At 40.5% G+C, this 24,147-nt stretch overlaps 1 protein-coding gene across 3 annotated transcripts; it reads right to left on the minus strand.

The window, feature by feature from the left end:
• Positions 1 to 24,147, minus strand: atf2 (activating transcription factor 2). 3 transcript variants are annotated; one of them, XM_049594394.1, is made up of 12 exons: positions 24,095 to 24,147; positions 23,353 to 23,425; positions 21,477 to 21,573; positions 21,273 to 21,391; positions 21,039 to 21,164; positions 20,455 to 20,633; positions 18,380 to 18,494; positions 14,637 to 14,729; positions 11,425 to 11,679; positions 9,633 to 9,839; positions 6,553 to 6,658; positions 1 to 1,753 (listed from the first exon to the last, which is right to left on the minus strand). In XM_049594394.1, the coding sequence occupies exons 2-12, from the start codon at positions 23,398 to 23,400 to the stop codon at positions 1,548 to 1,550; spliced, it is 1,551 nt and encodes a 516-aa protein (XP_049450351.1). In that variant the 5' UTR covers positions 23,401 to 23,425; positions 24,095 to 24,147; the 3' UTR covers positions 1 to 1,547. The 3 variants fall into 3 exon arrangements, with proteins under 3 accessions (XP_049450351.1, XP_049450350.1, XP_049450352.1); XM_049594393.1 differs by lacking the exon at positions 24,095 to 24,147 and adding an exon at positions 23,868 to 24,084; XM_049594395.1 differs by lacking the exons at positions 14,637 to 14,729; positions 24,095 to 24,147 and adding an exon at positions 23,868 to 24,084.

Below are 24,147 nucleotides of genomic sequence, written 5' to 3' on the forward strand. Positions count from 1 at the left end.
TCAAGTTGAAACAACTTGTTTAATGATATTTATCTGACTGAGACATTATTGAATAAACAGTTAAAATTCTCGCAGAGAATTATTATCTCATGCAGATAGCACATAACAGTAAAATTTTTATAAAAGAATTTAAGAAAACAACGTGTTAGCTTCTCGTAAAACTACACAGTAGTAAGCCAGTACAGACTAAGAGAAAAGGCAAATTGACTTCATGGTGTGATTTGCTTCCTACTATTATTTCAATGATGAAATGCTCACAATTCTTACAGGCGGTAGTAGTGTTACTCTAATATACATGATGCGATTCCAGGTCACATCTGGATGCTTTAAATTTTACATGACAGGAGTCAGAGAGAGGCCTATCCTAATGATTGAAACATCGTTAAGATCCACTGCTAACGTGATCAACAGGGCTCAGCTACTGAAACCAGACTACGCTATAAAAAAAAACTAAGTACATAACACCAAGAAAGATCACATACAATGCATCATTGATGTTATTTACAATGTTTTCTAAAAATGTCTTCGAGAAATGCAGCCATGAAAACAACTAAATGTCCTTAAGTGTTCTGCGTTAAAGCCATAAACAGTCACTTATAAAGCAAAGACAGTATGCGGAGCAAGATATTTCCTATGTTCATGAGACCCTTAATCTGAGAGAACAGCTATTAACTCAAGCTATTAAAAATGTACCGAAGTCATTTATACAAAAACATTAATGGCACTGAATGAAGTCACCAAGATTGAGTAATGGAAAAGGTACTGCAATCCTACAATCACTGCTTCAGGAACAATCAGACTACAGGTGGAATGTTAATGAAACAACACACATTTCTAACCAGCTCACCTCCTTAAGACTATTTTTACAAAGCAGAGGCGAGCTCGAACATTCAAACTGCACGATGCAACTACAGCTGATCTCGCTCACAGAAAAGATGACTTTAAATCTGATTCAGCCATTTACACGTGTGTTGTGTGACAGTATTCAAATCTACTTCTAAAAAGCTGCCGGTACTTAACATGTGGACTGTTGAAACTCTAAAAAACCCGTCATCTCTCAAAAATGTGCAAAATGGAAAATCATGACAACAAAAGTGACCGCTCTTTATGTAACTTCGTCATAAAGATAGTGCTTATAAAAGAAATTAAAAAGACTAGTTACAAATGAAGCACAACACACTTTGGTAAGGTCTCTAACAACTCACTGATCAAACCTTCAGGAAGATCACTTTTTAAATAAAAAAATATATAAAGATTAATAAATAATTAACACAGATACAAAAACATTTCTGAACCACGTGTTTTACATTTTACACCTAAAGTGCCTGTTCTTTTGTCTTCACCAATTCCAGAGAAAACATTTGCATTCTCAAAAAAAAGCATCACCAACGGAAGACAAAACAAACATACAAAAAAGCAATCAAGAAATAAATAAACGACGACACGGTCCAAACTGAAGCTGAGAGAGAATCCCTTTGCTCTGTTTGTCAGAGATCGAAGAGGCAACAGCGCTCCAGTGTTGACGCTCGGGGCACAGTTTGGGACGATCAACTCCCTGAAGGCCGAGACTGGCTCTCCTCTGTGCTCTGGTTTGACGTGGTGGTGGTGGCGGCGTTGGATGGGGCGGAGACGGCCGGGGTCATGGAGGAGGAGCTGACCCCGTTGGAGGTGCTGACGGAGCTGTGCTGGATGGCCTCGTTCTGGGGGCTGCCGGGGACGGACATTTCCTCGCAGCTCTCATCTTTGTCAGAGACTGTGTTGGGAAAGATGAGACAATAATTGCTGAAGAAGGTTGTACTTGTTTAGAAGAATCCTACAGCTGAAGGCGAGTTAGATTTAAGACTTTTAAGATTTTTTTTTATGCCACTCAGAATGAAACTTTAAAAAGAACTTTTTCAAAAATCTAAACTGGGAAAAATTAAAATAAAATGAAATTAAATGAAACGAAATAAACTAAACTGAACTAAAATTCAATTAAAAAATAAAAATAAAATAAAAAAAATCATGAAGTGACATCAATGTTGGGGGGTTAGAGAGATTTTAGCCCAAATGTTTATTGTAATGTAAAACATGATTTATTTTGTTCCAGTGAAAAGGTTAGATGACCGACTTAAAAGATTAACACTTTTTAGGCATGGTGGAGACGAGTGTAGATCAGAACTGGGAAATATCTGACATTTAGCCATTTCTTTTCTCAGCGACTTTGTGTTTTTCCCTCTGCATGTGGGATTTCTACTGCCTAGGGTTACAACAGTATGAGATGTTCATGATGTGGTAACAGTCTCAGGAAATTATTAAACGATTTTACAGTATAAAATATTACACAAATATTATTACAATGGCATTAAAGGAATGACAACATTAGATTTTTGACTTCGCAAACACTTGATACAATTGAAACTTGAAACCAATGACAGGCAGTCGAGAAGGACTGTGTGCCCAGGTGAGATTCTCTGTCCTGTTGCATTTGTTTTCAGTACCGTAGATAAGCAAATGTCCACAATGCGATAACCGTCAATTTTCATATCACGGTATACAGCTTCACAGTATATTGCTGTGATCCTATTTCCATCTTTGAAAAGCTTTTCACATAAAACACAGAGCCTCGTGCATTGCTTTGTACTGGTTTCAGCCACGCCGCAAACTCTTGGTTGAACAGTCAATTTTTAATTGAATTTGCACTTCCTTATGTCGTCCAGGATACAGCGACAGCTAGCTAGCAGACAGTGGATCCTCTGCTCTCAGCATCCCAGCCAGGAGCAGCATATGAGTGATGTTGGTTCCACTGTTCTGATCTGTGTGATATTAATGCAAGAAGCACTCTGACAATTATTTCTAAAAAGTAGATGTTACCACTTATTTTGAGATTTCATACTGCTACGAAATCCGACTGATTGAAGACAATTTCACACCAATTAAGGCCTTGTTTTTAGATCAATGGCTTTTAAGACTTTAAGAATCCGCAGAAGCCTTGTTTATATTGTTTAGATTTACTCACATTGCTGTTTACTGGCAGCATTTACCCGCTACAATCCACAAGAGCTCGGGAAAGCTTTGTCATGTAGACCTAATCAGATGTAAAACAGCTATTTGCATGTGGTGTATGCAAACCGTTTCATTAATCCCCATAATGCTACTTCTGCAGCCCTTCCTTTAATTAAAGCTCCAATGTCAATTTAAACCCACATCATAAGGGTACATTACATTCTGGGGCATGTGGCAGTGTTTCCCATCCCTAACTGCATCCTCATTTGTTTTTTGTTACCTTGCCAACTACTGCAGCGACAGATGATTACAGCACCTGATTTTAATGATGCTCACACTGGAGAGTAGGGAAGACTTGGAGTCGAAATGCCACCAGCTGTTAGGCAGTTGCATTGAATTAATTGGATCCTGATGGAAAAAAAGAGACTCTACTCTCATGCTCTGTTTCGTAAAGGAATAAGGAGCACAGTGATAATTAATATTGTTAATGATATGAAGTCACTTGTTATGGCACTTTGTAATTAATGGCTGGGTTTTGCATTTGAGCACGTAAAATACAGATTCCATAGCAAGAAGGAGCAATTAAAGTCCAATACAAATGTCTCCACATTAGAGGCTTCATCTGCCTTCCTGGACTGGACTTTGACCGCGTGATTTAGTGCAAGTGAATGTCAAAGCGCTATAAACTCCCTCGCTGTTTTACTATGCAGAAGGTCAACCTCAGAATAAATCAGCTTGGTGGTTTTGTTCCATGTTCAAGTGAGCATTATCACTCCTAACGACATTAAGGGGTGGCTGTCGGATATATCATAATACTCAGAAATTCGGGTTCCCTGGGCAGCCGGAGCTTCTTTCTGCTCTCTTGGTTTCTGAAGTGGGGTTCGCTGTAAGCAGATGGACAGCTCTGTGTGCCAAGCGAAAGCATGTCCTGGCTTGTTTGTGGGGCAGTCTGGGTAATTTCCTCCCACCTGCCATGGCTACGCCTGGGCAGGACGATGAAGGGTATAACCAGGTCTGGAGGGGCAGTGTAGCCTTACGGGATGTGTTACACAGAGAAAATGGAGGGTTTGATGAGGCCTTTACATGAGCGAGGGCCACGATCAGTCAGAATCAAATAATGTGCTTCACTAATTAGCAAGATCGATTACTTCAGTGATTCCCAACCAGGGGTACTCGTGCCTCGGGGGGTACTTAGGCAGTTGCCAGGGGGTACACGTGGAAAGATTGTGGAGCAGCTCATTTAATTTGAAAAAACAGAAATTACAATTTCATTTGAAAATAGTTAATCAGCTGTAACACCTGTAAATTACATTTGGCTATTGACAGTGCATGAACACTAGTAATGGAAAAGTAATGGGTGAATGGCTGAGATAAATAGCTACATAGAGAGTACTGAACAGTTCAAATAGGTGAATGTAATGAATAAGTGGTTAAAATCACTAAAACTTTTGGATAGTTTTGGTGAATTATTACTAGCAGCAGTGGATACAACTTAAAGGGACAGCTCACAAAATCAAAAACACATACTTTTCCTCTTACCTGTGGTGCTGTGTGTCAGTGTAGATTGTTTTCTGTGAGCCTATAGGAACTATTTTCCTTCTCTCAGACCACACTTACCAACCGGATCACTGCACAGGAGGAAGTGTGCATCTACTGCTAGCTCACCTAGCACCACTGAACTAGCTAATGTTACAGCTCAGTTGATCAGGACACCATTAATGTTTACGTCTCACACTGTCATGAGCACACACACCTCTCGTCCATGAGTAGATGCACACTTCCTTCTTCGCAGTGATACAGTTGGCGGGTGTAGTTTTGTAGAAAGAAATAGTTCCTACATGAAACTGCTCACAACAAGGTCTGTGGATTATCTTGAGTAACCAGGTCATGATTTACGGAAAGACATATTGCTGTTGAGTTTTTCAAATGTATTTTTCTGAACTGCACCTGTCAACCGAATCACTACACAGAAGGAAGCGTGCATCTACTCACTGAAGTTACAGCCATCTATGTTTACATCTCATGCTGTCATGAGCCTCTTGTCCATAAGTAGATGAATGCTTCCTACTACTGCTCACAACAGGGTCTGTGGATAATCTTGAGTAAACAGGTCATAATTTCTGGAAAGAGACACTGCTGCTGAGTTTTTTAAATGTATTTTTTTGGCCATCTGCTTCCAACATATTGGCCAGAAGGCAGACATCACTGCCAATCATCTCAGCACTACAAGTAAAAGGAAAAAAAATATGCATTTTTGTTTTTTGGTGAACTGTTCCTTTAAATATGCAGCTAAAATCAAAGGATAAAAAGTTCAAATAGTTAGCTGAAACGTTGGACATAGGTCTGTAAATCAGACAAAGAAGGTTGGGAACCACTGGATTATTTCATCCTGCCATCCTACCACACATTTATTTTCACTCTCACATTAGTTGGCTTTCCTTGTTGGCTTGTCTTAAATCTATCTCACCTGTCATCATGTGCCAAACTGATGAACTGGGGTATTTGGATGAGGTTATATCTTCCCAAACAGGGTAAAAAGTGCTCCAAATGTCATCCTTCACAAAGGTCCAGAAACACAGGAGTGACGTCCTCAGCAAACACATGAGAAAGATGACCCAATTCATCTGCGGATCTTTCTAAAAAAACAATCCAGGCGATACCAAATGAGACCTGGCTCTGACAGCCCACTCTAGCCTGGAAACCATCAGTCCCATAATGCACATGACGTGTGTCAGTGGGATGGTTAGCAATAAAGGATGCATAATGAACAGCCTAGCTTGGTGGACACCCCGCAATGAGAATGCTCTGCAGTCTTGTCAAGCTTGCTGCTTTAATGGACTCATTTCAGAGGCAATCATTGTCAATACAAGTCAGCGGAGGCGTTTAGAGCACAGTGGAGAAGTGGCTTGGAGCGCCACTTGTTCTCGTTGCATACTGGCTCATCTGTGAGGGAAGGTGAGTTATAGCTGAAAAATCAGAATGACAGAGCCGCGGTCTCGGGAAACGAAGAAATATTGGTGATATGATTCTAAATGAGACCATGTGATGAACAGGAACTGACATGGTGGCGACACCGTAAAGGATGACACCAGGACATTTAAATTAAGAGGCTGCAAACACAGAATCTTCTTGTATATTCATAAAGATGATTGTTGAATGTAAAGGTACATTTAATTAACATGCATGTGTTACAAAAAAAGAGATTTAGCTATCCATTTCTTGACAACCCAAGCATTTGGTTCCTGAACATCCCTCCTGCAGACATTAAGCTTCATCTGACAAATGTTTATTTAGGTGTCAAATGAGGAGGAAACAATTGGTGGATACCACCTGTGGCCTCTTGAAAAGACTCGGACAAAGCCGGCAGCGAAAATGTGTCTGAAACCACACTGCCCATAAATATCTTAACTTCAGGAAAGTTTTTTTTTTTAAAAGAGGATCTAATATGTCAATAGCTCTTTGTGTTTGGCCATAAGTAAGACATGTCCTTCCAGTGGTTAGCCGGAGCTCATTTTTAGAGGCGTTTCACTGGAAGCCTCGGGCTGAGAATAATGGAGCATTACTCACTGTGATAGCCAGATTTCTTCTGCATGGCGGTTACAGGGCAATCTTTATGAGCCAGAAGAAGCTGCTTCAGCTGAGCCACTTCGTTTCTCAGCAGGGTGACTTCACTCTTTGAGAGAGAGAGAGGAGACACACAACAGCACTCAATAAAACGGTCACTCTGGAGCATACAGTATGTCAGATTACATGAAGACAAACAGACCACGTGTGTGTGGTTCAAACGTGTAAAAATGACTTCCCAAAAAACAGATAAAGATCAAACTTCAGTTCATTAAAGTATGACTGAGATCCTTTCTTCATTTATTTACAAAGTTGTAACTGTATGTTCTTCATTTTTTAGGCTGTCACTAAATTTTGAACGTTACAGAAGTTTGATAACAATGTATCACCCATTAGTATTTCTTAGCTGTGACCAGCAGCTCTATAGAGCCACCCTATGGTGGCCCTATAGGAGGATGAGATTTGGCATGGAGGTCAAGCCTGTGCATGTGCTTGTCTTTAAACTCGGTATGGTTGTGAACCCTTACAGAGTCGTTGGGTCGTGAGCTAAAAGGCAGCTGATTAACTTTTTACTCCACATGGCAAATAGGGGTCAGCGCATGGATACATAGCATATGTAACAAACATTTTTTATCAGGATCACTTCAATTTTTAGTTAGTTAGTTTTTTTTTTTTTAGAATTGTGACCAAGATATATACTGAGCGATGCATTTTTAAATTAAAAATAAACGTGTTGGTGCTCTCTGGTGGAAAAACTACACAATGATATCACTCTTTCAGCATTATCTAAAACATATCTTTAGTTTACCTCTAGTTTGAACCCAAAAACTGCAGCTAAACTCAGGTCTTAAAAGGGTCCCAAACCAAAACCTGCATATGTACAGTAAGTGCTCAATAAGTGTGAATGTGAGTGTGAATGGTTGTCTGTCTCTATGTGTCAGCCCTGTGATAGTCTGGTGACCTGTCCAGGGAGTACCCTGCCTTTTTGCCCGTCACCTGGGATAGGCTCCAGCCCCCCTCCCCCCCGCGACCCCTAACAGGATAAATGGTTACAGAAAATGAATGAATGAGTATATACACCAAAGTGCAACGTGACTTTGTGTCCTCTGTACATGAATACCCATACCTCTTATCCACCATGAATAATTTTAATCCCAGTTATTAATGGGATCACAGGGTTAAATTCTCAAGACCTCCTTTGTACAGTAAGGCTACATGACCACTACATCACTGCAGACAAACTCATACTTTCCTCGACGAGACACAGTGAACGCAGGGAAAGGTAACACCGTAATGAATGAATTCAGAATAAAGTATGATGCACTTCTTCATTTATGTTTTTCCTGCACAATAATTATGGGCCTTCACTGGCTACCAACCAGCACATTTGTCAGAGGTGAGCTGTTCGGATTGTCAGTGCAACTTTGTAGATGCTGCCGAGATTTACACTCTCGTGTCGTTACGGCTCCCAGGGGAGCTGAGGATTTCTGCATGTCGTAAAAGAGGGCCACATTACGCTGAAGGTGACTTTAACTGGATTTAGAGCGGCCAGGGGCCCGCGGAACACCCAATGGCAGATTTAAACTCCTTCTCTTCTCCTTTAAAGGACTACGGGCGGCTTAATCTATTTAGTCTAAAAGCAGCCAATTTATTTGATTCCATCTGTTTAGTCTTGCTGGTGTTGGCAGAGCTGAGCTATTGTAAGACAGATTTAAACACAGCTGGAAGGAGCGTATGTATCACATGTAGCCAAAGCCATATTCACTGCGCTTCCACCATGGCTGCTGCCATTTACAGCCTATATAAACATGATCCTTTAAAACTCTCCCTCCACACGGCTACGGGGAAGCATACGGGAAAGGCTTGAAAGCAAAAGTCAGAAATGTTACCATCCATTATAAAATGCTGTTTGTTCAGCAGGAAATTAAAATAAATTAAATAATACAAAGTGTTTGGTTAATTTGCCTTTACAACATTTACCTAGAAGATGCCATGCTGCCATTCACGCTCCACCTACAGTAACGTCAAACTGCATCATACCTGGAATTTGAAATCAAACTAAACTGGAATTTTGAGAGTTAAACTTGTTTCTAACTTTGTGATTTAATCGAAATTGAGCAAATGGGCCTTGGGTGATGCTGGGAGCCCTGTGAGCTGCCTGGTCTGACACCTCATTAAAAAGCCAGTTAAGGATGATGTTAAAATAATTGTGCATCATTAGAGGCAGTTTCACTGATCAGCTGGGCCATGTCAGCATGGGGGTTTTTTACAAAAACTGCACTGCTGATTAATGCCTTCATATAAAGCGCCCTTTTATTCTCTGCCACATGTTGTTCCCGTCTTTGTAGTTAACAGAAACGCTCCGTTTATAACCCCATCCACTCACCTATCCTTCTCTTTTCATCTGCCTATATTCAAATACAAACTCAAAAAGCACACTCATGACAAGTGGTGATAACTTGTTTTTGAACCGCATATTAACGACATGAACCTATTTCTTTATATCGCCATCTATCCCCTCCTCCACCTTCACCACATCTTACTCCGCTTTCATAGAAAAATAAGACAGTGAGCAAATAAACACCACATCTCATTTAATTGTCTGGAACACCGATGTGCCGCACCCCCGGCTCACACTTATCAACAGAGACAGCAGATACATGAACTGTTTCGAACTTGTCAGCATCAGATCCTAATTGCTTCCAGCAAAATGAAGGTTCAAAAAGACACCTTTCCCTAGGAGATTTTTGAGGCCATTCAGTAAACTGCTGAGACAGAAGCGAAGACACGCTTGTGCGCGGCTGACATCTGGAGGATACATCTTTATTGACAGGGACATATCGATGTAAAGGGCTCACACACCGCTGCTGTCACACGGCAGCTCTTCTTAATCGGCTTTAATGACTTCATCACCACAGAAGGGAAAAGTCTGTGTACACACGCTTACACCAACAGCACACGGTGATGAACAGACATACGCATGCATGCAAACATACACAAACTGACACGCTGATGCGCAAGAGCACGAAAACAAAGACAGATGAAGGAGCTGCTGCTACATGATTGGAGAAGGTAAAGAGCACCTGTAGTTGTCCGTTCACAGAGTTCAGATCCTCAGCCTTCTTCTCCAGAGACTGGACCCACACTTTCCTCTTCTGCCTACAGCGAGAAGCTGCGGCCCTGTTACGCTCCAGGAACTTGCGCCGCTTCTCGTCGGGGTCTTCACTTGTGGTTCTGCGCCGCCGACCCCCTGTGCTTGGAGGGTTTGGCGCAGGGGCCGCTGGGGAAGCCTGAACAATAATAATAACACAAAACAATAAGTGGCAGAACAAAACCGCCACCATGTCTGTAATGTGCCGCTGACGTCATTGTGCAGCACTGAATATTGCACACTGAGTCACTGAACTGGGACTGAACTGATAAAACACTGAAGTTACTGTGACTAATCCCATTATGTGCTCAGGTTAGATGCCTTTACACCATGATCAGGACAGTAATTTCACCTAAAAACACACCTGACATGTCAGTCTGCACACGTAAACATACAGCATAATCCAGTTTCAGGTCATCTTTACATCATGTTTAAACAACTGCCATGATATGCTGCTGTTTATTAAAGGCTTCATTTGTCAGCAGGAATGATTTTCAGAGTTTGTTGTAAGCTAACAGCAAAAAAAATAGTGTTCAAATATCAATTTATAGATACAGTGACTCTGAATATTTGAAACTGTTTCAATATTCATATTCTACTGTATCAATACACCTGTAGCAGCTGTTATAGTTAATGTTACTACAGTCTTTCTGTTGTTCTCTGCTACAAACCAAGAAAAGAGAAGTTGCTGTCATGTTATAGCCTTGTTACTTTTATCTTTTAATTAACAACAATATCTGTCAATTTTCCCTGTAGTATCAGAAATGGTGGTAAATATCAATATTTTGATAGCGGTTGAATCTAAGTTAGAAATCCCAGAACTGTGATAACTCTAGAGAAAGCTAACTAGCACACAGATCTATCTATTGTACATTACATTCATGCTGGATATGGTTTAAACATTTTTGATACTACTGTAACCATAGTTACTGCACAGATTATATATATTTTTTTTATTATTATAGGTCACCATACTTTTTGATGTTGTAACAGACTACTCTGGAAAGATGTATATTTTAACAGGAATGACTCCACCTTGTTATTTTGGACTTACATGATTTAGGTGTATTATTACATACAGAGGTTTTTCGATTATCGTTCATAGCACTTGAATAATTCTTTTATTCATATAATTTCATGTGTACCTTTAAGCTGCTATTTCATGTCCCCTTTGCCTCAAGTAACAGCAACAGTAGCTATAGGCAGGTGTTAGAGTAACAAGGATAGGTTAACATGTGCTGCAGTTGAGTTAAGAGGGAAGATAAAACAAGAGAAATTGTAGCCTGCCTATTACACAAGCCAAAAGGACTGGAGAACGCTACCAAACAAGGAAGTAGGGCCACTTTTTTTTCCATGTAACAAAAGTACCCAAAGGTCTCAAAATGCTGCTTAAACACAAGCTGCTGTACAAGAACTTTGTCTAAATAAACAAGACTAAAAAAATTACATCAGAAACTATCTGTTTAAAAAAATGTATGTAAGATTATAAATCTGATTAGACATTTAATGCCATCGGAACTTGATAGTTTTTGATTTTACAGGTACATTTTATTTGGAACCAAAAAAAAAAGATTAACCTTGATGACATGGGCTATTAAGTCTGACCAAATTTAAAGGATTATTGTTATACATGTATGCATACCAGTTGACTACAGATACAAACAAAGAGGTCTCTTCTATAGAGCTCTGTTGAAACACAAAGTTTGTCCGCTGTGGACACTTACAGGTGTCTCTGTGGTAGATGTAGCCGGCTGCTGAAGGGAATGGGGAGAAGGTTCCTCAGTTGTGGGCAGGTGAGGAGCCGGAGTGGGAGTTAGGACCGCAATCGGGGCTGGAGCTGGGGCTGGGGCTGGAGCTGGGGCTGGGGTGGGAGCAGGAGAAGTAGGAGCAGCAGTGTGGGTTACGGCGCTGCTCTGGACTTCACCACCATCTCCGTTGGTTACCTGAGGAAGCTGCTGGCTTAACGTGGCTTTCAGTTTCTGGAAAGAGAATTCAGCATAAAGAAAACAATTATGAAATGTCCATGCAAAGAAATGGTTGGTACGTAAACACGGTAACAAGGACATCATGATGTCACAGGGCTGGGCAATATATTGGTATTATAATCAATACCATAGTTAAATATCGTCATAGATTTTGGATATTGTATGTAAGTGTTGCCCTTTCCTGGTTTTAAAGACTGCTTTACAGTAAAGTGATGTCTATTCTAGCTTTTCTACCACTTGCCTTTATCCGCTTAGTCATTATATCCACATCACTGATGATAGTTAATCAAAAATCTCACTGTGTGAAAATTTTGTAAAAGCACCAAGAGTCAACTTGACAATGACGTTGCAATATTTATGTCAAGGTATTTGGTTTTAAAGTATTGTGATACTGATTTTCTCCATATCGCTCAGCCCTATGCTAACAGTAGATCATTTTTGCTACATTAATCTGTATCATTAAATAAACATTAAAGAATGGAAGACCATATAAAGGTAATACGCTGCAAATGAGTAAGAAGTATGAGGGATCATCCGGAACACAAACCATGAACTAACACAAGTCTTTTGTGTGAAAAAAAAAATGAGTGAAGTTTAGAAAAGCGGTACTTAAAGATGGCTAACAACGCCAGACCTATTATAGCACTAACAGTTAGTGAACAGACTGTAACATCTTGCTTCAATGACGCTACTGAGTTTACAGCAGTCAGCAGAGAACAAGAGAAGTATCACTGCTGACATTGAAGATGGTTACTAGATTGTGTGAAATATCCTCCTTCTATGACTACTTTTATATTCCCCCCGAAATTAAGGTTATAAAATAGGAAACTGAAACTAAAAACAAATCCTGGAATAATAAAGAAACAAAATAATTTTAAGAGGCAGGTATTAAATAACCTTGCAAGACTGATCTGTCTGGCGAGGCATCCTCATTTTATTTTCCATATGTTTAGGTCCTCTTAACTGGACATCTACAGCACATGACGGGACCCAAACTATCAAAAAAATGTACTTTTTGAACATTTACCGGGACCGCACGTAACATTCACAAACACGGCCCATTCACAGAAACCATTTCTCCACCGATTGGTGTCCATGACTCACAGGCCAATTCCTCTCATATCAAACACTGAGCAAACAAGGTGAAAGTGAATGAGCCTTTCGAAGCAATAACAAAGTGAGAGGGAATACATTTACATGAGAAAACAGAGGACCACATTATTCTAACAACTACCTTTGCCAGACCAATCTATCTACCAAATTAGTTTATCGTGTAATACCCTTCCAGAAGCTCTTCTGGCAGAAACAAGATATTATTCTCTTGGAATGGCCCATAGAAAGAGGGAAAAGCCAGTCAGATTCATATTTCATCTCTGCCATGGAAACCTCATCAGTGTAATAACCCTCCATCTCATGGGTGTTATTCAACCATCTGCTACTATATTACTTATCTTTATTTTGCAACTAATTAACAGCATAATCTTCTAAATTCAGCAAGTTAATTATCATTATTGTGGTCTTTGCAGCATCATCAGTCCTTGTAAAGTGCCGTCTCTGCGCCCCCTGAGAGCCGGGTGGGGGCGGGGAGCAAGCAGGTTGAGCGGGGGTCTGTTTTCTTGACGTGGGCTCATTAGGTGTTTGCTGATGAGCCGAGTGCGGTGGGAGGCGCCGGGAGTGAGCGGGAGGGGGGGTGCAGGTCAGGCAGGATTCTGCTGAACAAAAGGTTCCATGCAGGGTGAGGCTGACTTAATGTGCCTCGCTGAGCGTGTGCCAGGATGCCCCCAGCTGGCTTTTGCTGGTAGCCCCCCTCCGGTTGGCCCCGGTGACGGCGTGCTGAGCGCAACGCTGTCTCCGCGTTTGTCATCTCCGTACCCCATGATCCTCGACAACCCCCCCTCTCCCTCCCTTCACTCCTCCTCGCCAGTCAGGATCAATCCTTCCCTCCCAACATACACACACACACCTCCTCTCCGCAGTTTATCTGTTAATTTCCACAGGCGGAGCATGCTGCGAACACTTACAGGTTCTGTGATCCGTGCTTCATCACATTGCCACTGATCTCGCTCACAACACTTCATATCCCTGCCCTTCAACTATCACTTCCCATACGAGAGGACCTGGCTGCAAGACTGCTATGACCATCTCTTCCCTGCAGATATATCTGTTATATTTCTGTTTTAATTTCTGATTTAATTTTTTTTCAATATGAAATATTCTGATTATTTTATGACTTAAGTCATAAAATGGAAAATAGTAAAAACTGACCATGATAATTTTTGAGAGTGTGAGGTGACTTCTTTTGATGTCTATTTTGTCTGAAACTCCAACAGTGTAAAACCAAAAACATATTCTGTTATCATGTATGACAAAAAATGGCAGCAAATCCTTACGTTTGTTTTTATTGGTATTGTCATCAACTGTTTTATTTATTGTAAAGGTTTATTTTAATTTTAATTTTTTGGAACAACACTGATTTTAATGCAACATCTTTGCTTTTATTATTTTTTATTACAAAATCTAGAATGAGCAAAAAAAATTTAATATATACATATATATATATATATATATATATATATATATATATATATATACACATTGCATAAAAGACAAGTAAAACAATTATTTACATTTTTTGTTGTTGTTGATCAATTAATTAACTAATCATTGCAGCTGAATAAATCACTAAAAAGTAATTAATTTTTAAAGACATACTTGATGGTAAAATCTATATGATATTCCATTCATAAAAAAACTACACTAATAAAAATCTAACAATACAGTTTTTGGAATACCTCGGACCCAATCTGTCACTAGCGCCCTCATCTGGTCAGAGAAAGGTCACTTATTGTCCACCTCCCTCATTACTTTGGTTGTTATTACCTCGCTCAGACGGGAAATAACAGACTCAACGTGGAAACAAAATCTGATGTAAAAGAAGAGATAATTAATACCAGCTTTGCTTCTGATTGGGCGGGCTGTGGCTGTGGCGAGGGAGGTCCTGGGATCCCGGGGACGTTAGGCACTACGGTGACAGGTCTGACAAGCTGACGGCAGAGACACAGAGACAGATCAGCACAGGGAAAATTAGTCTTCGGCAGTAAAAAGGCAGGCGGCGCTCCCACACAACACAAAAACACACACACACACACACACACACACACACACACAGCCGCGGCAGGCTCTCAGAGTTTCCTCATATCTCAGCCTCATTAGGTTGGATGGCCTGTTATTTTGTGGAGGCAGCGCCACATGGAGATGCAGTGTGCACGCTAATGAACCTCTGCCTGCCTGCGTGAGAGCATATGGGCAGGGAAGCTGAGGAGAGGATGGAGAGACACGAGTCGGAAGGCCAGAGCCAGGCCTCCTCTCGCAGCCACTGACAATGAGATGGAGATGGAGGGAGATGGGGAGAGATGGAGAGGGAGGGAAGAAGGGGGTGATCGAGTGAAAGGGAGGCCCACTGGTGGCTCATGTTCTCCATCTACTTTTGCCCTCCTTTACTTGTCAACGGCTTTCCCAATCCCCACAGACTGGGAAGATAGAGGTTTTTTCCCTGCTGTGCTGCTATCAGGAGATAATCATCTGCTGCTCAGTGTTCCACACAGACAATCAGGGCTACAGTGAGCAACAAGACAAGCTTCCACATGGGGGAGTTAAAAAAAAAAAAAAAAAAAAAAGCACCAACAAGACCTTCACTTACAACATATTTCATATATGAGACACCGTCATGGGTTGCAGTTATAATTGGTTTGCAAAACACATTAGTAGAATCATCTATCTGCTCTGCCAGAAATCAAGAGCGTTGATTCTAATTGTACAAGGACAAATAGCAGCAAAGTATCCTGGACCGGAGCCTGCTGCGCCTCAGCCAAATCCCGTGTCTTTGCCACAGTGACACACGGTTGTACTCTAAAGTCCATTATTTCACTCAACTGCTACAGCTCTCAGTTCACTGCCAGATCTGCCATGCCAAAGTTGTAAACACTCCCTCTGTCCAAGTAGAGCAAAGAAACTATGCAGTATTAATGTATCGCCACAGCATAGTCGTCTGAATATCACTTTTGGAAGGACTTTGATTTCACTGATGTGAACAATCGTCTCAACATTGCTTCAACTTTAAAATGTGAGTAATAAACGATGAACTTGTGGCCGACAGCATCAAGTAATCTAACACAGTCCAGTGAGTTTGTTATTCTACACACTGGGCTTAAATATAATCATCTAAAATTATCCTGTTTGAGAAAACAAATGCTTTGGTTCATTAGTTAGTTTATTCTTGTCCATGGAAACAGCAGTCGACGACACCTCAAGGTTTACTTAGTGGTTGTTATGGAGCTGTGAGATGGGATAGAAAGTTCCACAACAGTTACTAAATGGACCATGAGGAGAGATGGTTTTGTGGGTTGGCTGTTTTCAGGGTCAAGAATGAACTCTGAAGCTTTACTTTTCAGCCAATATAAATAAAGAAGAAATAAGTCCTGTAAGTGCTCAAGGGAAAATCTTTTTAAACATTTACAGTACCATGAGAACTGGGCAAGCTGCATCTGGATGAAGATCATGTGTCATGAATGAAAGCTCTGGAAGAGCTACAAAAGCCTTGTTTGGCGTTGTGACGCGCCTTGTGTTTCTGCACTCTAGGCATCTGGAGTTTTTACCAGAGCGCTCTGAAGTCCTCGAGTTGAAAAACTTTGACTTGTAGCGGAAAAGCGCCCCACATCATCTCTTTTTTCGTCACAGTCACAACAAGTTAACAGTTGGTAAATGATGGAGGAGAAACTGCTGGATACCCAGAGCTACACAGCCCAACAATGGACAGTACAGTAGGTTGTCAAACTGCCCCTGAGTCCTCCTAAAATATGCCTGGAAACAGCCATCATCAAGGCGAAGCTCCTGGACCAACTGGTGGAACTCCCCGTGATCCACCCTCTTTTTTAGGGTCTCATGTACCCACACAGATCTCCGTTTCCCTATGCAAAAAACTTCACTGATAGCCTCTCACCCTTAACCAGCGCTACTGCAAGTACCCTCTGCCTGAACATTTTAGGAACTAGATACTAATCACTGGGGGAAAAAACGGTAATAAGGGAAGTTTAGTGTAAGGACGTGTTGGTGTGGTTGCCTGGCCACAATACAAAAGTGCAGCAAGCGTTTATGTGCATTTAAAAAAAGGCAGTGCGGTGCACCTCGCGTTTTGCAATCTGCAATGCTTACTGTGTGATCAGGGCCTTAGAACAGCTATTTTTTAATTTCCACTGTCAAAAGTTGTAGATCCGTTCCATACCATCCTGTTTTTTCATTACCTCTCTGCTGAGGTACGTAGCACACTGATCTGACACTAAAAGGAGGAACTAGAAACACTGCAGCCTGTTGACTGGTCACAAGAGAACTGTCACTGTTGCTTCACAAGGATTCAGTGCTCAAATCACAAAACTGCTATTTTTAAATATCCCATCAATTGCGAGAGACTGGAAACACTCCAGCCTTTTCTTTTTTGTTATGAAAACGTTGCGTAACCCTGTACCATGGTCAATGAGGTGCACATGTTCCTCTTAATTGTTGGTGAAGAGGAAATATAGCAAAATATAGCGAGAGCTGGATGGAGCATTAAAAAAGTTATTAACATCCAATAACAACCTGGCCTACATTTAAGAGTACTGTCTGCGGTGGGAATGCAAAACAGATCTAGAGTTTAGGTACACATCCATACAGGTTATGTACGGGTTCTAAGCAGTGCTAAATTTGTAAAATTAGAAGTAGGGGAACACTTTGGGCCTCTGAGAGAGCAGTGTTCCCCCACTCCCAAAAGTGGGCACCCAAGCCGCCTCACTGCGCGACTCCGAATGGAATGGTTGTGACATCTAGTGTTGTCACGGTACCAAAATTGGGACCCACAGTACGATACCAGTGAAAGTATCACGGTTCTGAGTAGTATCAGGATACCACGGCAAAAATGAGGCAGATGTGCCTTCTGTCATTTATAAAAAGATAAATCACTTTTCTATAATACATCAATGATATTTCAATGGAATAAATTACTTATTGACTTATTCATACTTCAAAAACAGCATCAATAAGTGATGAACATGGGGGGATCAAAATAAAATAAATAAATAAAATAAAAATCAACCAGCCACCCTCCTCCCCTGACAGTCCCTTCATAAGTAATGAACAGTCCCTAAAGTGCGGTGAGGTTTGTGGGCCGTTACTGCCAGAAAGAGAGAAATGTGAAAGGCTCGTTTCTCCTCTGACACGCCACATACCTGTGTTAGGCTGGCTCGGCTGTTCAGGTACTACTGGGCAGTCATGACACCAAGAAGAGGAAATTACTGGACCTGGAGTCGGACTCGCCGGTAAGCCGTTATGTTGCGGCACGGAGCACTATGAGCCTCTGCCGTATTTGACCGCCGTATCCTGTCTGTGACCCCCGTTCAACCCACAACCGGCAGGATTTGATTTTCTTTTCTGCTGCTGGTTGAAATCTGTACTCATACAGTGAGCTGAATGATTTAATTTGTCAACACTTACTTGTGACATCCTTATTTGTTCAGTGAGTTAAAGTAACTCTTTGAATTCCTTATTCTCTAATAGTTTTAATCAGATAGTCACCAAATTATCAAAATTCTCATTAAAAAAAACTTATGTAACTCAAACACACAGAAAGACCACATTAACAAAATACAACCAGCACACTCACAGGGATTGTAGTTGGGATATGTACACTTGAGCTTGTAATAGACGCGGGTATAGCAACTGGCATGGTCTGACCGTTAGGCAGCTGTAAGAGCACCGGGAAGGTGCCAGACACTGGGCTGCAGAGAGGGAGAAAGAAGAAATCCCAGTGAGGACAATAACTAACAACTTTGTGATTGACACACAAAACAGAATCTGTCACACATTAAAGACAAGGATGGCTACTAATACACCAACATTATGTCACAAATCAAGCAACAACTTATGGAAATAAAGTCAAACCAAAACAAAATACAACTCAAAAATACACCTGTTGCATAACAGGCTTAAGCAATGTTATTAGACACATATTTTTTATCACACCAGACCCTACAAGTGACATCAGCGTTGCTCGGACATGGACTTCTGGTTTGGTAACACACAGGGTTTCCACCAAATCATTGGTCTGGCTTTTTGAGGAAAGAGGATTGAAGGTCTCATAAAACTGGGCTGTCTATGCTGTAAAAAGATGCAAATACTTTTGAAATTGATGCAACATGACCATGATGAAGCAGGGAAAAAGGCTGTCTAATTTGCTTTTGCTCAAGAGGCAGAAAACCTACAACTACCAAAGTGCTTCTCACGAGATCTGGCTGCTGGTAAAATGAGGGGAAGTTTACCCAAGTATCCCTTTCATTGCTGAGGTGTGGGCCCAAGAAGACTCCGCTAATCACAGATTTAGAATGAAAACATCATCATCTGTGTCAGTGTATCACCGTAGTTATATTGTTCAGACAGACTTTTAACATCCAATATATCCCAACTTTATTTCACATGTACACACATTCATCTGGTTAACTCTGGTTAACTTGTGCTTTACCGAACACTATTTGTGTTCTACAACAATAATCCTATGTTACTGTATCCTTGTCAAAATAAAAAAGCCTCAATACAGTAGACAATCCTGTATAAGGGCCTATCAAAGTGACTTAGATTATTAAGGGTCCCCACACATTTTTTACCCATAAATTTCCATGACTTTCCATGAGTGTAATGTTACATAAAAAATAAGAATAAAAATCCATGTCACAGAGTACATACAATGTGAATGAGCACTTGTCTCCACCGCATGCAAATCTGGGAGCTATCTGGTTGTTGGGGAAACCATGACCTAGAAAAGCTGGTTTGTGTTTTCACATGACTTGTGGGAATATGGTGTGTGAGAATTAGCTACCTTTAGCTCCCACAGTACCTCTGCTGTTGAAAATTTCTGGACAAAGCACCTGAAATGGTCCCTGATTTGATGGTGAATGAGAGAGAATCACTGCAGCTGGCTGCAGGTATAAAGCTGGCTTGCTGTATTTATGCTGCAGCAGCCTGGTGCTTAATGTTAGCTCCTTTAGCATGGCTAGCTAGCACTGCCTCTCCCATTTTCAAATGTTGAATGTTTAAATACACAGTCCAAATTTTGCCTGGGTCCTGGTCATTCCTCAAGCCATGCCTTATACTTGTCCAAGTGAAGCCAAGCGTTAATAAATCTGCATTTTCCTGACATTACACAAATTTACATCTTTTTTTGGAGGGGAATTTACATCTGATCTAAGCAGCAACTAAGAAGTCTGACAACACCAACCGGAGAATAACAGAACATTAAGTGACAAGACTGATCAGCCCGAACATAAACACCATATATACTATACTCTATCATACAGGTATTTGTGAAGCTTTTTTTTAAAATTTCCAGGCCTAGAAACTGCTATTTTCAAATTCCATGACTTCTCCAGGTTTTTCATGACCATACAAACCCTGATTATTAAGTGGAAACCCCTTTCATTGTTTCAACACTCAGAAATTGAACTGAAACTATGAGTCCATATTCGAGCAATACTGATGTTGTTCTTGAATATGAAACTTATGAAATCTACAGCCCAAAAAAACCCCTGCAGAGTGCAAACATATCAAAAACAAACAAGCACATGCCTCATGAAATATGAGCTCACCAAGACAAAACTGCACAAATATAAATACACTTGAAAAAAAAAAAAGAAGATGACTTAATAAAACTATGATTTTAAAAAATGGACGTTTGGAGTTACTTACACTATAGGCCTATTAGTGGATGGGACTTGCGTAATAACAGAGCTAGATGTTGGTGATGGGAGCGCTTGCTGTATTACAACATTAGCCTCTGAGGTTGCTAGAAGTACATTGGGAACTTGGAGGGATGCAGGATGGACTATAGTGGATGTTGGCAGTGAGGCTGGCTGCAAAGATAAATCCTGAAAAGATCATACAAGACCTTAGCTGCAGGAAGTGTTTAATGAGCACCAGCTACGTACATTAAAAAAAATAAGATTTAAAAAAAAAAAGTTTTAGTTTAAGTCATCTAATATCTCTAATGAATTCCTCTAGATATAATATTTTTGTGCAGTACTGTTAGCATTTTTTAATGGAAGTATTATCTTTGGCAGTTGAGACACCGTCAAATTGAAAGAAGCAAATACATTGATCCGTAATTAAATTAATATTTATCTTTTACTAAATTAATATTCATACCAGTGGATCTGTCATTCTAGAGTAAATTACCAAGAAGACACAAGCAGGAGAACACCTGTTACTCACTCTTCATGACAGCCATGTAAACTCTATACTTGGCCTATTAATAGTGAATTCAAAGGCTTTACCTTGTCATCATTTGTAGTGGATTCAGGGTGAGGCAGAGGGCTATCTCGATGTGCCTCCAGAGATGTGGGCTCCTCAGTTTTGTTGCGTATGATAGGCGTTGCAAGCGGTGACAAATCCAATGGTAACTACAGGAAAGTAAGAATAAATAATCTCAATAAAACAGATCAGTGACATAAATGCTAAACATGGGACAAACAGACAGATGATCTTCTGACAAGGACAACACAAACAACCTTTTTAATGTCATCTTCAGTCGCTTTTTTGAAGTCATGGTCGAATGGACTTGCAAGCTCATTGAAGAGTCCAACCTCCTCACAGTTCTTCAAAAAGCGTGTGGGTGTAGGTGTTTGGTCTGGAATGGAGGAAAACCTTCAGTACCAAGACCGTAATGTAAAGGATCAATTACATCAAAATATCTTAACTTCAAGAGCACCTACCAGCAATGATGACACTGTCATTCCTTGCTGGGCCAAACTTCAGGGTCATCTCATGTTTGTGTTTGTGGACAGCCAAGTGATCCTCATTTGTAAATCTCTGTGCAAGGAAAAAGAAAATTGAGAGGACAGTGTAACAGGATCTGCATGGATAAGGTCTGAAACACCTATTTACTGTTTACGCCCAGCAATCAACAAACATCATGTCTCCTATTAGTTGCATGTGGCCAATTTAAACATCTTTGCTGTCATGACTCAGATTAAAAGGTGCAGTGTGTAGGATTCTATACTGGCAGAAATGGTATTAAATATTTATAACTAAGTTTTCATTAGCATATAGTCACCTGAAAAAAGAATTGTTGTGTTTCTGTTACCTTAGAATGAGCTGTCAATCTACATACAGAGCAGGTCCTCAACCACAGAGTATGCCATGTTGTTTCTACAGTAGTCCAGAACGGACAAACCAAACAGTGGCTCTAGATAGGGCATTTTTTGCGTCAACCACTGTATTACTCCCACACATGAGAGAAGTTTCAGTTGTGCAACCTCAGTGCTGGATGCCACTAAATCCCACACACTCGACCTTTAAGACAAATCATAAGTGTGTGTTCCAGGTTGTTTCTAGTATTTTGTCCATATTTACATATCAGTGAGGGTACACCTGATGCTATAAACACCACTCTAAACCATTTCAACAAAAACAAGCATTGTAATCTTCATGAATGTAGTTGCAGGTCTGTTGTTAACATTGATGATCCTGAGTGTAGTGACTACGATCAATGAAAAAAGCTGCTTAGAGGCTTTGTGACTCGTTAAAAGGAATCCATGCTGAAGTCCAGCGATGTGTTTTATTACGATTCATTAAACCAACAACTGGATAAGTAAAGCAAAATGAGATGAAACAAGAAAATTGATTATGTGAGTGTGTGCATATAGGCAACAGACTGTCTAAAAAACCTACCACGCCAGCAAATGAACAGGTAAAATAATGTGAAACCACACACACCCCCCTGAGTCAATTACAACTACTGGAGGTGATTGTGACCAAAAGAACATGTGCAGCCAAAACTAATAAACACAGTTTAAATACACCTTTTGGTCGTGTACTTTCTTCTTGCATTTTGGGGGTCTGAAGTTCACCTTATACTTTAGAATTCAAATTTATATATAGGGATTGAATATGGTGAGTTTTTCAAAGAATCAGACCAGCACCTTTACTGCTCACTATCCTTGAATATGTTGCCTTTCAGGCCAAGAAAATACACACAAGTTACATCCAGAATGGAATTTCTGACAGTGTGGAGAAAACTCCTTTCTTTATACCATCAGGGATATGCAACTGTCTTAAAATGAATAAAACACAAACCTATAGGAGCAGTTGAATTAGTTTAACATAGTAAAATTTGCTAAATAACAGAAATTATTTTCCACAATTTATTCATGCCTCTTCAAAATTATCTTTGGGGGTTGAGGGATTGGCTGACTGGACTTAAGTCCCCAGTATACTGAAAATCCTAGCTGTGGATATGACTTAGTTGGATGACCAACCAAGCATAGTGTGCAACTTCCCTGGGGCTCTACCTCACCCCAAGAAGTCGTCAAATTCAGTGCATATCAGTTGCGTTTTGGTCATTTGATTACTTGCAAATTCTTTTGGGAATCTGCACCACGAAAGTACAAAATTAGCCGGGTCTAACATTATTACATAATCTTCTGGTCCTATTTTTTGGAGGGGCCTGGTGTTAAAATCCAGCTCTGGCAGATTTATTTAAGTATTATATTTTCCCAAAGAGGCTGATCCAGCCAAAGTCTTGTGTAAATACAGGTTAATTTACAACAGTGGTAAAAAGTGACATTTGTGAAAACAGAGATGCCTTACCTGTCCACACCCTGGAGCAGTACATTGGAAAGGTTTATCATCACTCATATTAAGGGATTCCTGTTAAGCCTCCCTGAAACGAAACAGGAAAAACCACAAGCAGGGATTAAATATCAGACCTGAAGATTTGCATTAATATAACATTAGTTATCTGATTGTAAATAAGACTAGTGGTACTTCGATGTAGGCATAAAAATTGTGGCTATAGCAAAAAATAATTTCAGCAATTATATAGATTTAATATAGGATATATTTGACGGTTAGAGTGGCAGTGTACAGGTGAAAGTAGTGATAGAGGGAAGCTAGAAATCTGGACAAAGCATATCGATGATGGGCGGCTGCTTTGCTTGTTTACACCTCAGAGTCATCATAAAACACGGTCCGTTTATTTTGCCCCAAATATGCGGCTAAGACTAACATCCCGAGCTGTCCTCCACTGATACTTTACCGTATTATGCTGGAAATATAACTGCTTATTATGAAAAGGCGCAACACAAAAACAATAACGATATTACAGAGTGCGATTAGCTGCTCCAGTCGCTTCCATGGAATAGCCCGAGCCCTGCGTTAACATCAACCGTCGCCATATTTGGACCTAAATATCTCTGTAAACAGAGGATGTGTCAGCGTTTGTTTCGAGGTCGTTTCATTGTACCGGAGCACATGTCCCTAACGGTGCCAGAAATTATGCTTTTTATTACAGCTTTGTACCCATACGCTACCAGTTTAAGTGAGCACTTACCCCTCAGCCACAACCCTTGGTTTACAAAATCCCACGGCTGTACCAAAATATCG

This window comes from Epinephelus fuscoguttatus, linkage group LG13, assembly GCF_011397635.1.
Source record: "Epinephelus fuscoguttatus linkage group LG13, E.fuscoguttatus.final_Chr_v1".
Taxonomy (NCBI): domain Eukaryota; kingdom Metazoa; phylum Chordata; class Actinopteri; order Perciformes; family Serranidae; genus Epinephelus; species Epinephelus fuscoguttatus.

Excerpts from the sequence above, each read along its gene's own strand:
- atf2 (XM_049594394.1), bottom strand. The coding sequence starts at position 23,400 with ATGAGTGATGATAAACCTTTCCAATGTACTGCTCCAGGGTGTGGACAG. Across the intron at positions 14,730-18,379 it reads ATATCCCAACTACAATCCCT|CTTGTCAGACCTGTCACCGT; the intron begins GTGAGTGTGCTG and ends CTCTGCCGTCAG. Across the intron at positions 9,840-11,424 it reads CATCTACCACAGAGACACCT|GCTTCCCCAGCGGCCCCTGC; the intron begins GTAAGTGTCCAC and ends ATTATTGTTCAG.